The sequence below is a fragment of the Engraulis encrasicolus genome, chromosome 8, assembly GCF_034702125.1.
Source record: "Engraulis encrasicolus isolate BLACKSEA-1 chromosome 8, IST_EnEncr_1.0, whole genome shotgun sequence".
Classification (NCBI taxonomy): Eukaryota; Metazoa; Chordata; class Actinopteri; order Clupeiformes; family Engraulidae; genus Engraulis; species Engraulis encrasicolus.
The window spans coordinates 4,978,181-4,993,732 of NC_085864.1; the positions used below are offsets into that span (position 1 = coordinate 4,978,181).

Genomic DNA, 15,552 nt, shown 5'->3' on the forward strand with positions numbered 1-15,552 from the left:
TTACCTTGCCAGCTCTGCTGTAAAATTTGATGCTATTCAAGATTGATCCAGACACCTTTTCTCCATCCAATGTCCGACTTTGATGACCACGGTGACGTATTGACGCGAAAAGATGCGAACACATTAGGCAACATATACGTGGAGGCTTGATATTTTGCGAGCAGTGGCTTTTCTTTTTTTCTTGGCTTTCTTCTGAATTGATTTTCATTCCACGGAGGAGGATCTTTGGTACTACCTCATACTCGAGACATACCCAAACCCGGCATCCCGTCATCCAATTTTGGACCTTTACAGATATCCCCACTGAGAAGTGGCATTGAACGAAGAGGCACCGACGCATACAGCGTCGCCCACTCAACCTGACCCGGACTTGCGAGCGCAAAAGGGACCCCCAACCCCCCCAAACCTACACGTGTATTCCTTTTTTCTTCTTAGTTGTTGTTTTATAGGGAAACCTGAATGAACAGATACTCGCGTTGTCCAGACAACGGTAGAGTCGTGGGAGCACAGCCAAAGACGATGGTCCACTGTGCCGGGTGCGAAAGGCCTATATTGGACAGGTTTCTCCTCAATGTGCTGGACAGAGCATGGCACGTCAAGTGCGTACAATGCTGCGAGTGTAAATGTAATCTAACAGAGAAATGCTTTTCTCGGGAGGGGAAACTCTACTGCAAAAACGACTTCTTTAGGTAAGCCTTCCTATTCTTTCCAAAAAAAAACATCCCACCATCACTTCATTGCTTTGTTTTGTTTTGATTTTGTTTCCCTCCCGTTGATCTCTATAACCTCCAATGCTTCTGACTTACTCCAGTCAAACAATATTTTAAGTGCTTGTGGAAGTGCCATAGCACAGGCCTCCGCTCTGACACACATTCAGTCCCCCCCTCTCTCTATTATACGAGGGGGTGCGATTTGAGTGTAGTCTGATGCATGAGTGACAGTAGAGTAAGAATGATTCAAATAGTCATTTTAAAAACATACCGTCTTTCCCCCCAAATACTTGAAGCTTAATCTTTGTTTGTAGGCCTTTATGAGGCATTGTGTATTTTATTACTCCAGTGAGTCAATATATTCATTCCAATAGCGTAATATAAAATATAAAAAGTGAACATTTTTAAACAAGCCCTGGAAACACAACCGGTTAGGTCAAACATACTGCTGATTGCTGAATGTCTATCACACCCAGGGAGGTGAACCAGTTAAAAACACCGGGTGTGAAAAAAAGAGCTCGGGGGTTAAAATGGCGAATCTTTGATCAGGACTGCCACTAATTAAAAGCTTGTTAATTTGAATTGTTATGTTAAATAAAGGACCACGTACATTAAACGTGTTGTGTACTCGTGCACTCGTTTGCAGCGAGGGACTTAAGGAAATCACACTTTGTTTATAAGAACTGCCAGGCAGGGAAGCCGCAAGGATCAATACTTTAGCCAAGCTCCTTGAGGGAAGTGTAACCTGGCCGGGGTGGCAAGCTGTCTGTACAAACCCGTGTTTGCCGTGCTTCGAGTGAAGATGTGATAAGTGGATTTGAATAATAAACCAATTTAAAGAGGAAACACATAGACAATGCAATCACAGACTTGGAATCAACAAACCGCGTGCGTAATTGGAATACACACCATTAAAAAGTGCCATCGACACAGGCTATACATGTAGGCTATATTTGCTGCTTAAAGATAGGCCCCTGATTTGTGGATATTGTAGTGTGTATTATGTGAGTTGGACTATTTCTTAAATTTAAAAGATCTTTCAAACCATTGCCCAAGATGAATGTTATTACTATGTAACCAACTACTAACAAATCTTCGCGGATTTGCATTGTCGAATGCACCCAAATAATTTGCGCTTTTATTTTGACATTTTGTCTGGACAAGTATCACTCTTGAGATATTACAAATATAAAAACAAGTGGGTTAGAGATCAAATAAAAACATTTGCATTCGTGTTGACATTGTTTTATTGGTAGGCTGCGAAATATACCCTGCTCCAGCAGTAATTATAGAAACACAATACACACCAACAATAATAGGCACTTTGTTTATAAAACAATAATACGCACACCATTCACCAGAGATGGCAACGCATTTCACAGGGCTCTTGTGTAGTTTGTCTACCCTTTTCCCGGCTTGTAGATTCTAACTGAGGTGTTCTGTATTTTCTTTTTCACAGGCGGTTTGGGACAAAGTGCGCCGGCTGTGCTCAGGGGATCTCGCCAAATGACTTGGTCCGAAGGGCACGGAGCAAGGTGTTTCACCTCAACTGCTTCACCTGCATGATGTGCAACAAGCAGCTTTCTACGGGAGAGGAGCTCTATATAATAGACGAGAACAAATTTGTCTGTAAAGAAGACTATTTAAGCAACACCAATGGGAAAGACACAAACCTCTTATCAGGTGAGACTTTGGTAGGCACAGACAAAAAAACCTCTTAAGATGTCTTGGGGTATTACAAGGACTGGCGTCGCCATTTTGAAAAGAAACATTAGTCGATCACATTGAAGAGGATGGTCTTGTATTAGCTTAAAGATTAATCATTCTGTAATGTTAATTTCGTGACCTTACATTCCTACTTACATTCCCCCATTGGCCACTGACCGTGGTCTTTATACTTGTAGGCCCCTTTGGTTGAGATGAAGGTTTCAGGCTTCCTGGGCACAACGTGAAGAATGTTGCTGCCATTTATTTTTCACTTAGAAATATGTCGTTGTACCAGCGTTTTTCCGTCCGAGAAAAAATAGGAATAATCGAAATGTGGCACTCGAATCTCAGATAATAGTCTATTTCTGTGTTCTTTAACATTATAATAGGTCTAACTCCACATATAGGCCTATCCTTAATATAGTCGATATTACAAAATATTACACCTGAAACTGTAAATATTAGGCCTACATTTTACGCAGTAAACAAAGGCCACCGTGCGCGTGGATAGCTGTGGGCTACATTCCTCAACTCATTTGCATTTCACCCTCTTTCTGTGCAGTAACCGCCTGCAGCGACCCAAGTTTATCTCCAGATTCTCAAGACCAGCTTCAAGATGACGTAAAAGACTCTGAAATTGCAAATTTGTCGGACAAAGAAACGGTTAATAATGAGAACGACGACCAGAATCTGGGAGGGAAAAGGCGAGGACCGCGAACCACGATAAAAGCCAAGCAACTGGAGACTCTGAAAGCAGCGTTCGCGGCTACACCCAAACCCACGAGACACATCAGGGAGCAACTAGCGCAGGAGACTGGCCTCAACATGCGAGTCATTCAGGTATTGTTGGCATAATATACAAAAAATGACGCTGCCGTCCATTCTGTCTGTTTTGCCTTTGTGTTGTTTTGTTTGTATGTATTTATTTTTGCTAAATGAGGTAGGCTAAGCCTCCCTTAAGTGCCTGCTTTATTTTGTGAGGACAAATATTTGCCTTTGAGCGCCATGACATTTCATTTGGGGGGTGGGGGGGGGTTCGTCATTTTAAATTCAATTTTGATACGGGGTGACTTTGATTACAAAGACATAATCTTTAAAGAAATGATTTATACGGGTATCTCGCTCCCTACTTGGCCTAAGCAGTGGTTCGAGATGCCAATTTGGCGTGAGTGTGTGGTGAAAGCGATGGGTGTCTTGGCAGAGCCTTGCCATCACGTTTTGCGACCACATTTAGCCATGCTGGGAGCGCACTCAGTGGAGTGGAAACATCTATGTGGCCGACTCACACCCCCTTGTTGGAAAACACAGCAAAACACTGCTACATTTAGCATAAGCCTATTATTATTAGTAGTATTAGTATTAGTATTATTATTATTATTATTATTATTAGTCCTATGTGGTATTGTTAGTTGTTGGCACCTGGCGCAAATGAGAAGTGCGCCAACAGCTGGATAGAGTGAAGCAGTGAAAGTTCCAAATGCCCGAGCAGCCACTAAACAAGGCTCGAGCATCCTCAAGTGCAGATTAATGAATTGCAGTCAAGAGAATGCATTAATGTCCACACATGAGATTGAAATGGAAGATCAAGGGTTTAAAAACGAGGTAGGAGATTAATGGACCGTTTTTGTTTTGGTCTGGGAAGTGTAAGTGTAAACTCCCGTTAGCTTAAAGGAATTCAGGGATGGATATATAGATTACGAAATAATAACCCCCACGCAGTCGTTTAATATGTCAGTAACAACAGACCTATTAGGTATTAATTGGAGATTTTAAGTTCCCGCTGCTGGTCCACAGTCGGGGTAAATGGAGGGTTAAAAGATCATTAAAGTGAGGTTAGATTCGAGACTGTGGAAGTGACGATAATTAGGCGTAATCTTGTCGCTGCAATACGAATTCACTCACTCACATCGGCTCTCAGTCACTGGGTTGTGGAGCACCGAGTAGGGCCTACACTACAGCATCATTAGGTGCATCATTCACTAACAAAAGACATAGAATGAAGGCATTTTATAAAATATCCATATATTACTTTTTTGCCATGCCCCACAAAATCATGCATTTTAACGAAATATTTAACTGGACATTAATTTTAATTGATTGTCGATTAGCATATTACTTCCTCTTTGTTCCAAAATAATTGTAGTTCAGGCTCGCTGGAGGCCCATGTTTTCTGTCTTTTTTGGATGTTATTATTCAGTTGTTGTATTGTTCTAACAATGTACTCTGTTGTATTGTTATAACTATGTACTCTATTATTATTATTATTATTATTATTATTATTATTATTATTATTATTCCTTTTTATTATATTATTATTATTATTATTATTGTTGTTGTTGTTATGATTGTTATTATTATTGTTATCATTATTATTGTTGTTGTTAGGCCTCATTATTATTATTATTAGACCTATAGGCCTAATTATAATGCAGCATAGGCCTATCATTTGATTGCCATCCTTTTGATATTTGTGTGTGTAGTCTGCCAACTAGGCTACAATTATTTTCGAACACACGAAAAAAGTTTACAGATCTTTTATATTATTATTAAATACATCTTTTCGATAGCCTACGTGGGTACTCCGAGAACATTTGGACAGCCCATTCAACGTTGGATATTTTGGATAGAGCCTATTCAAAAGTCTTATACTAGTTGTCTAGCCTAGCCTACATCTTTTGTAGTTCTTAAGATGGAGACTTATGGCCTATTGAAATGTCTTTGGGACAGGTATGGTTTCAAAACCGAAGGTCCAAAGAGAGGAGAATGAAGCAGCTGAGTGCCCTTGGAGCGAGGAGGCACGCGTTCTTCCGGAGTCCGAGGAGAATGAGGACGCTGGTCGACCGACTTGAACCGGGAGAGCTCATTCCTAACGGCCCGTTTTCTTACTACGGAGGTAGGGGGCTTTTTAGTTCTGTCTGTCGGTTTATCTTTTTCACACCCTGGTCTGAAGGGTATAATTATTTTACACGTCATCGTCAAGCTTTGTTTCTATCCGTCGCGCGCCCCCAGGAAACCTTTGAAGAGCATTATGGCTAATCAGGCGAGGTGACGGCCAATGACAATTCTAGATGTTACAGCCGAGGCTTGGCGAAGTGTTAATCGGCTATGGCACTTTATCTGATAAAACATATAAGAAAAATGATATAAAATTGGAATTTATTCCGATGTCACTCTTTCACATCACTTGCGTTTTAGATTAGAAATGGCCTTGGTTCTCTTTCTAAATAAGGTGTGACGCAATCTATTTGAATTGGAAAGATTGAATAGGCTTTTAGAAAGAATTGATATGAAGAAGCGACGGTGTACATGGTGTTGTTTTTAAATGAACGCCAGTTATGGTCCTGTTGTGTGCACCTAAAGCGGGATAATTAAGAAGTCGTTTATTTAACAGACCATACACTAAAGGTTAGCGGTTTAGGGTCCTCTCAGTTATTAGGCCTCTTGAGCATTTTAACCATCTCTTTATATGGCTTCCACGACCGGTTATACCAAATAGGCGGATGGAGTGGTTTGCCCTCATTGTTTAAAGCAGGCAGTGGGTCATTTATTAAATTGCAATATATGTATATACTGAAGTGTTTATTTAGTTTTATTTATTTGCTACAAGCCCCTAATTCTATCCCATATTAGTCTACTGCTTTCGTTACTGTAAGTAATGGCTGCTTGGCTTCTATTCATATTATAAATAGCATGCTTTGAGAATAAACAAACAATGAATTTAGTTAATTCAAGCCGGCTACAATTAATGAAGAAATGACTTTTAAACTACTGGGAAATAATTCCAAAGAGCCTTGTTCCCTTTTATGGAAGAATTTAATTATTTCACTGCCATCCCCCTTTATGCTTTGCTCCAGAGCAGTGCAGAGCACAGCAGAGCTTTGTCCCTGGAATACACTCAGTGGATGAATTAGGATTTTTTTATGTCTCAGAAGGTAAAATCAGTGATAGAATGTTCTGCTGTTTTAATTGAATTTCTCGCCATGCATTGTTCATCCTCCTGAAGTACAGTTTTGATTTGACTCTGACACAGTCTGTGACGAACAGGCCCCATTTTATAGTTGGGCTCCAGACACTGTTCTGTAGCCACCAGAATAGGCTACCCTCATCCTTCCCTCTCTCTGATGTCTCCACTGAAGATGTCTTGACCACCTCCAAGCAGGCTAAATGTTGTAAGAAGTGTTAGTCGATTAAAGTGGGAATACATTAAAGTGGGAAGGCAAAATAATGGGCATACCTGCTGCCCTGTCCAGCCCTGTGATCAGCTCCTTTTTAGGGGCAGGAAGGTTGCAAAGTCACCTCTAGTTTAACTCCTTGTTTTAACTTTTTTTCATTGTTAAGCATGTTAGGTTGCTGTGTATGAAATATGCCGTATACATTCACATTGCCTTGCTTTGCCTTTTAAAACATTTTCCTCCCCCCCCCTCCCCTTACTTGTCTATCCGCAGATTACCAGAGCGACTTCTACGGCCCTGGTGGGAACTATGACTTCTACCCGCAGGGGCCCCCCTCCTCGCAGGCCCAGACCCCCGTGGACCTGCCTTTCGTGCCCTCGTCCGGCCCCACGGGCACTCCGCTGGGGGGCATGGACCACCCCATCCCCGGGCACCACCCCTCCAGCGAGGTGCAGCGCTTCTCCGACATCATGTCGCACCACCCAGGCGACTCGCCCAGCCCCGAGCCGGGCATCCCGGGGCCCCTGCACACCATGTCCTCGGACGTCTTCGGGCCCAGTCCCTCCTTTACCTCGCTCTCGCTCAACGGAAGTGGATACAACAACCACCTGTCACACCCCCCCTCAGAAATGAATGAAGGCACTGTTTGGTAGCTGCCTCCTCCTCCTCCTCCTTCTTCTGATTTCCCCCTTCCTCCTCCTCCTCTCACTCCTCCCTCGAAGTGAAAAAGGAAAACAAACACGGACATGGACAAGGCCAGTGGATGGAGGGAGAAAAGAATTTGGGGATGGCAGAGGACAAAAAAGAGGGGAGGGGAGGGGAGGGTGGGATGGCAGGGATGTCATTGTTTCTTTTTTTCAGCATCTATATTTATTGTGTTTCAAATTATTTTTTCCTCCTTATTTTTTGCTTATTTGTTTTTAAGTTTTGTTCCCTTTTTTTCTTTTCTTGGTAAGAGATATTATAAGACGTGAATTCAGCAGATTGCCAGTGTGGTTGTTTGTCTCGATATTGTGTTAATATCCCAATCGCTTTATATTTTTTGGTTTCTTTTTCTAACCAGAAGATGGACTCAAACACAGATTTTAAAAAACAAAAGACTGAGGTGTGACTGTTGACTCTGGTGGCCTATATTGCACCCTGCTCTCCGCCCCCCTCCCCAGCTCTGTTCTGGTCAAAGCCCCCCACCCCCCCACCCCACCCCCAGTCGTGCAAGGCCCAGCACAGTATTGTCCCTCCAGTGTCCCTCCTCCATGCTTCAAGAGCAAAACAAAAACAACAACATCACTTGGAGAAACAACACTCTGGACATGAGAAAAGAAAGAAGAGAAAGAACGAGCGAGCAAGAGAGAGAGAGAGAGAGAAAGAAAAAGAAAAAAAACACCATTAGCTTCTGTCAAAGACTGGACAGCTTTCTGGAGGAACAGCTAAGATGGCTGGCTGGTGGCACGGTGCGGTGCGGTGCGTGTGCTGATGTAGCCCCCCGGGAGAGAAGGAGGAGGCCGTCAGACTTAATGTACTTATTTGAAAACTCCTCAGACCTCGAAGCCTCCACAGGCTCTGCCATACTGACACTTAAACAATCTTTTTTTTCGTGGACACTAAATATGTTTCTGAAGGCCGGCGGGTGGGCGGGGTAACAGGGGGAGGGAGGGAAGCTTTTTTCTTCTTCTTCTCTTTCTCTTTATCTGGATATTTTTTTTCTTTTCTTTTTTTTCGTTTTGTGTTCAAGAAATCCACCAAATCCGACAAAGTTGGCCTTCAAAAGGCAAACGCTAAAAAAAAGAAAGAAAGAAAAAAGCGTATGAAGTGTGAACCCTTTATTTAATGGAAGAGAACTTGAAATGTTGCTAAATGAAGTCTACCTTCTAAAAGTATTCTAACAAGGGGTCTGAAAGGGACTTAGAGCAGTCAACTGTTTACGTAATATATTTAATTCAGGAGTTAAAAAAGTATCAACCATGTTTTAGAACCTCTTGATCCAGATAAACATGTTCCAAGCAACCAACCAAACTTTTGTATTGATTTTATTTATATTGTATGAAAAAAACAAGTTTGCTGGGGTTGTGGTTCACTGTGCTAGTTTGTACAAGATGTTGTTTACAAAAAAATGTAAAAGGAAAAAAATACAAGTTAAGTAGACAGTTGCCAAATAAAAACATAGCACAAATACTGTAAAAGTGCTTTGCACCATTATCTGCAGTGTTCAAACAAAGTGTAAGTGCTAAAAAATGCTAAGAAGTATTTACTTCTTAATTTTTTTAGTCTGCTGAAAAAACAAACACATTCATAAAATTGTTAATATAACATACTTAGACCTACAAGTTTTATTTTTGTGTCTTAAAAAGGAAAAATCCAAACTATTAAAATTGATGGTCAATATGCGGCAAAGCGGCTGCTACCTTTCTTTAAATATCAAACCCTCATGGTATGTCTTTTATTGTCCTAATAAACCTAAGCTTATGTGACCTCCAGTGCATATTAGACCATTCACTGTATAAAGACAACATGTTTAACAAATTTGTGAGTTTTTAATAAAATTAGAAAATATGACATTTGGATATGACAAATGTTTTTCATTTGGACAAAAGAAAAAATAGTCGCACATCTGCCTACCTTCATTAGGTGATGTGACAGTATCGGTATATGATATTTTAGGAATTCTCAACGAATCTACTCCATTATTTTTTATGTGTGCTTGTCTACTCTTGAAAGCCCTTCAGGTTTTTTTTTCGACCCAACTACAGCAGTTCTCCAGAGGCCTTCTCACATCCAGCTCTCCTCATCGGCAGCACTCTCTTATTTCATCACCACCACCACCTCACCAACCACACTCGCAGTCAACAGTGTATCCCGCACTGTTCTTTTTTTTTTACATTACAGTTAAAAGACATTTTCGAGGGTGCTTGAAACGTAGAGGAAGAACGATGAAATTGAATTTACGAGCATTATTCAGCACTCCACAAATAGAGTGCCATAGTGTAGTAGAGCCAATTACAGCAGACGAGGATGATGATACAGATCAAATGATTGGGGGAAGAGGGTGAGCTCGTCTGGATCTAACCCACACGGTTTCCAGTGGCTCTCACCCGAGTGGCAGGGATGACCCATTTTCACCGTCCGCCCGCGTTGGGGATTGCGTGTGTCGAGGGACACACACTAGATTGTCCTTCGTCACAATGGAAACTATTGATGTGCCAATGATGATAATTGCTGAAGAGCCTTTTCTGATTTTTCTTTTTTTTTTTCTCTCTCTCTCTCTCTCTCATTCATTCTTTATTTCTTTTTTGTTCTGTCTACGGTACCCCAGACCTTAGCTATTTTCTAGCAACACCGGGTGACTGTTGAGTAATAACGGGAAGGATTATATCTTTTTTTTATTTGTACAGCTCTTTAAAAAAATGTAAGCGTTTAGATTGAAAAGACCTCGTTCACATGTCCTGAGAGCAACTGGGCTTGTCTGGTCATGTGTACAGACAGACAGACCAACACAGCAGAGTATGTCACAATGCTGACTCTTCATCTTGCTGCAGGCCATCTTGCTAAACAGATACATACAAAACAGACACAGATATAATATGAAGAGTATTCAGACACAACACCTGAGGGTCAACGCCATGGGGGAACTCCCCCTGATAGAGGTTTCTAGGTCAGTGTGCCCTTCTGTATATACACACATCCAAGGATGGGTTACTGCACAGGCCTACTGGGCCCAGGCGCAGGGGCCCAAGAGACAAGGGGGCCCTTAAGCCCAAGCCATATTTCCATTCTCATGTTGCGTTAAAATCATACTTTGAACAACTGTATTTTCACATTTTGTCAGGGGACAAGCCCCAGAACCCGAACAATATCTAACATCTGGTCAAAAACCCTAATATTTTAGGAAACTTGCAAAACTCATGGAGGGGGGCTTTTCTTGTTGTCTGACCCAGGGGCTCATGGAGTCACTCATGATCTATCCCTGCACACATCTCATCACCTTTCTGATTAGACTGGGTGGTTAAGGAGACACAGAGTAGGAAAACATACCAACAAAATGCCAAAACAGAACAGTCAACTCCAACCTTAACCCAAGACGCCTCAGCAGCACCAGGCACCAGCAAATCTCTCTCTCTCCTCCTGACAAAATATTAATGACCATGTCGAGATGCTGAGCAGAGAGAGAGAGAGAGAGAGAGAGAGAGAGAGAGAGAAAGAGAGAAAGAAAGAGAGAAAGAGAGATATGAGGAGAAGGAGAAAGAGAGAGAGACGGGGCAGGGAGAAAGAGAGAGCACGAGAGAAAGATGGCCATTAAATGGAACATCCTATCTCATAGGGAGAAATAAACGAGAGAGCAAAAGAGAGAGGAAGAGATAGAAAGAGAGAGGGAAAGAGAGAGAGAAAGAGAAGGAGAGACGCTTTATCTCCCAGTAAAGCGCTGTGTGGTGCTGTGTGTGTGTGTGTGTGTGTGTGTGTGTGTGTGTGTGTGTGTGAGAGAGAGAGAGAGAGAGAGAGAGAGAGAGAGAGAGAGAGCACCCAGCCGTCCCCTTCCACACAGCAGCACACGGCTGCTCCCATAATCCACTATGAATTAATCATGGCCGCCGCCACCTCCATCACCTCCCCACCACCACCAACTCCTCCACCGCCACCTCCACCGCCACCGTGTGCGTTAAACAGGCCTGAGCTGGGGGGCCTCAGGCTGTGGCCCCCGGGCTTAGCTCGTAGTCGCCGGCCGCGCTGACTTCCATGCTCCGTGACCCCCCCGGGGGGCGCACCTCTTTAAATTCAAATTCCATATTGATTGGAGATCGGCTATTGGTCCGCGCTGACCTTGTCGTCATGTTAAATATAAATGGAGGGCCTTAAGAGTATTGAATGTTTTTAAATGACGGTTTAAATCTTGAGTGAGGGAATTTAAATAGATCAACCCCCCCCACACCACACACACACACACACACACACATGCACACACATACACACACCACACAGCGCACGCACAGCAGCACCACCATATCACACGGCAGGCACTAACATGCGTGCATGGACACACTCAAGCACACACACACACATATTGGCACATTTTCTCTCAGACACACACCTACACATACACATGCACAAGGTATACACACCAAGAGATGTGTATGCGCACGCACACACACACACACACACACACACACACACACACACACACACACACACACACACACACACACACACACACACACACACACACACACACACACACACACACACACACACACACACACACACACACACACCTTTCCCAAGGCGAAGGTTGTTTATGTTGGAGGTTATATGGAGAGGGGGCTGGGCAAGGAAATAATTTCAGTTGGCTGAAATAAATCTTATCTTTGTTAGCATTTGGAAAAATCAAAATTGAAAAATGTGAATGGTTTGCATACAAATAGGCCACTCCGGACTATGTAAATAATGTGTGCCAAATAAAAAAATAATCTGAGAAGCAGAGAGAGGGAGATACAGACTGACAGAGAGGGAGAGAGGAAGAGAGAGATAGAGAGAGAGGGGGGGATGAAATCACTTCTTTCCCCTCCGACCATAGAAGACAAAAGCAAATTAATTTCAGCATGAACACTCCTGTGTTTCTAGAGGGCTTAACATTTGATAAAATTTTTAATCAACTTCTACACATATTATTTCAAATAAAAGTGTGGGCGTAGGACCAACATCTTACAGAACAATTTATATCCTGCATCAGGTTTGCCCATATAATAAGCAATACATTCACCTATATACTGTATCAGTTTATATTATTTTCACTTCCAAAATACTACGTTTGTGCATACAGTTTGCTGTGGGAACAGCTAAGGTGTTGAGTGTGGAAATGGACAGGGAGGCATATTTACTGACTGCCAACGAGGTCTCATACAGTCTGGTGTGACAGGTTAGTCCAGTGGCAGAACAAACGCACACAGGGCCCCAGGAAAAATCACTAATAGGGCCCACCCATACAACTTGCCAAGGACATAATAGGTGGCCCGCCACCAATACGGGAGGGCCTGGGCCCAGGGGCAAATGCCCTGCTTGCCCCCTCTGTAGCTCCGTCCCAGGGTTAGTCCCAGAATTAATGTGGTGAACCCGGACGTGCTGCTCATGCAGTCAGTCAGTGCATCAGCATGCGTGCATGTGAAATCTTTGCTATTTATCTTAGGGGGAAGCAGCATATTTAACGAACACCATTAGTGTACATGCAGAACAGGACAGGGTGTATACTCACAAACACACAAACAAACGTGTGCCACGCACGCACGCACGCACACACGCACACACGCACACGCACACACACAATTATGGGTGTGTTTATGAATTGGACACACACATGCACAATTGTGCGTGCGTGCGTGCGTGCGTGCGTGCGAGCGTGCGTGCGTGCGTGCGTGCGTGCGTGCGTGCGTGTGTGTGTGTGTTTGCCATGTGTGTGTGGCCTGCAGGTGTGTTAAAAGGGCTCCTATCAGAGGCAGGCAGACTAATGGAGCTCTGTATGAACGGCATGTGGGGGAGAAAAGGTCACCTGCACACTGTCTCTATGACTATGCAGACACACACAGGGAAGACATGGACTTGGACTGACACACACACACACACACACACACACACACACACACACACACACACACACACACACACACACACACACACACACACACACACACACACACACACACACACACACACACACACACACACACACACACAATCTAACACTATCTCTATGACTATATGCATAGACACTGAGGAAATAAATAGACATGGACAGACAGACAGACAGACAGACAGACACACACACACACACACACACACACACACACACACACACGTGACCATGGCCATGAAGACACAGAGGAAAGAAATAGACTTGGACACACACACACACACACACACACACACACACACACACACACACACACACACACACACACACACACACACACACACACACACACACACACACACACACACACACACACACACACACACACACACAGCTCTGACTACTTAACCCGACATGCTAGTACACACTGCATGGGCCTACCGGGCTCAGGCCCAAGAGTCAAGGGGAGCCTGAATCCCAAGTCTCCAGATTTCCATTGTCATATTGCGTTGAAATCACACTTTTAAGAACTGTATTTTCACATTTTATCGAGAGCAAAACCAGAACCCACAACAATATACAATAGGGCCTCTAACATCTGGACTAAAACCCTAAATCGTTTTGTAAATGAGCAACACCATGAGGGGGGCCCTTCCTATTGTCTGGCCCCGGGATCCATGGAGTCATGATTCAACCCTTTCTTACACTAGTACAGACACACAGCAGATGTTGCAGTCCGTCAGTCACTGATAGACTGGTGCCTCATGCACAAAGCTTGCATACGCACAGAAAAAGCTACGCAAGTAACTTTTCACGCAAATGTACCTTACTACATGAGGCCCCTTGACTAGAGGTCTCTGCTAGTCGGGCATGTGTCCTCCTGCCTACTCATTTGAATTCACCATAGTTTCATAGTTTTATCTCCACAATTTTTGTTTTGCATTTATATTTGAAAAGACAACAGGGAAATGGTTAATCTGCAGGACTGTTCCCAAATTGCCCATGGGCCATCTATACTCACCTGTTCAACGTGAATCTCAAGTTCAATGTGTCTTTTTATATTACAAAAAAAACCAATCCCAAATCCTTCACATGGTTTCTCTCCATTGGGAGATTGCTCGACAATCAGATTGTTTGTATTTATCTAATAGTTATTAGTATATTTTGTTTATTTTACTACATGACACCCTAGTCACAGTATTACGTAAATTAATTGAGTCTAAATGAGATAAGTGATGTCAGTTGTCAACTATATTCATCGATAATTATTTAAAATCACATTTCTATATAATTTACAGACTCAAACATTCTGGTAACATGCACTTCTTTAAATGGGGCCAGACTATCTTTCTTTTCATAACAAGGGAATAAAAAGCTATGGTAAGCTAGCCCAGTGGTTCCCAAACTTTTTCTTAAGGGACCCATGTTTTTACTATTGTATGCTTTGGTGACCCAACCACGCGAGCGCTCGCACGAGACGGAGTCACAAGATGCCCTCCGTTTCCTGCGAAAACTTATTTTAGTTATTTTATTCCTCAATTCGTCTTTGGTCAAATATAGAATAAATGTTTAATGTAGCACTTACAATTTGTTGCGTCTATGCATTTATTAGTTAAATGCTATGTCTTTTATTCAACATGGGCTATATATATTTAAAACGAAACCCCTTAAAATCAAGAGGGCTCCGCGACCCCCTGTGGATCTTTGGCGACCCATAAGGGGGGTCCCGACCCATAGGTTGGGAACCACTGAGCTAGCCTATTACCAAAGTCCTGCGGTTGCATATCTGGTTGGACTCTTATCATTAAAATGTGTAGGTAAAATAATTGTTCACACTCAATTTTACCGTCTCTGTTGTGTTAAGCTTGTAACATTGTGTTTTTGCTCTGGACCACATGTTTGGGGTAGGGTTAGGGTTCAGTGCGTGTAAATAAATGATATTACATGTTTATACATTTACATACACTTCGAAATAACATGATACCAAATAATATACTTTCCTACTCGCCATACAGCCAATACTCCAGATTAATTGATGACAGCTGTAATGCTATATCTTCTTCCATGGGTTTATACTCAACTGCTCCCTCATCTCAGCTGGTCTTATCAGATGCTGAACAGGGACAAATGCATGTTGCCCCCCACCACCCAACCCCCACCCCCAACATAAGGGACGCTGGTTTTAAAGGGACATGAAGATAAGAGAGCTACTCTGCTTGAGGGCTAAATCCATGCAAAAGGAGCTCCTCTGTCATGAGGGGGAAGTGTGACATCGCTTTGTCACTTTGTCATCAACATGCGCACCATCAAAAGGCAACTGCCACAGCCATGGTAATGTCTATCATAGATG

At 42.8% G+C, this 15,552-nt stretch overlaps 1 protein-coding gene across 1 annotated transcript; it reads left to right on the forward strand.

Moving 5' to 3' along the window:
* The first annotated feature begins 519 nt into the window (after positions 1–519).
* Positions 520–7,382, forward strand: lhx1a (LIM homeobox 1a). The gene is made up of 5 exons (XM_063204272.1): positions 520–689; positions 2,170–2,393; positions 2,980–3,257; positions 5,145–5,310; positions 6,863–7,382. Exons 1-5 carry the CDS (start codon positions 520–522, stop codon positions 7,240–7,242), a joined length of 1,218 nt encoding a protein of 405 aa, XP_063060342.1. The 3' UTR covers positions 7,243–7,382.
* The last annotated feature ends 8,170 nt before the right edge of the window (positions 7,383–15,552 follow it).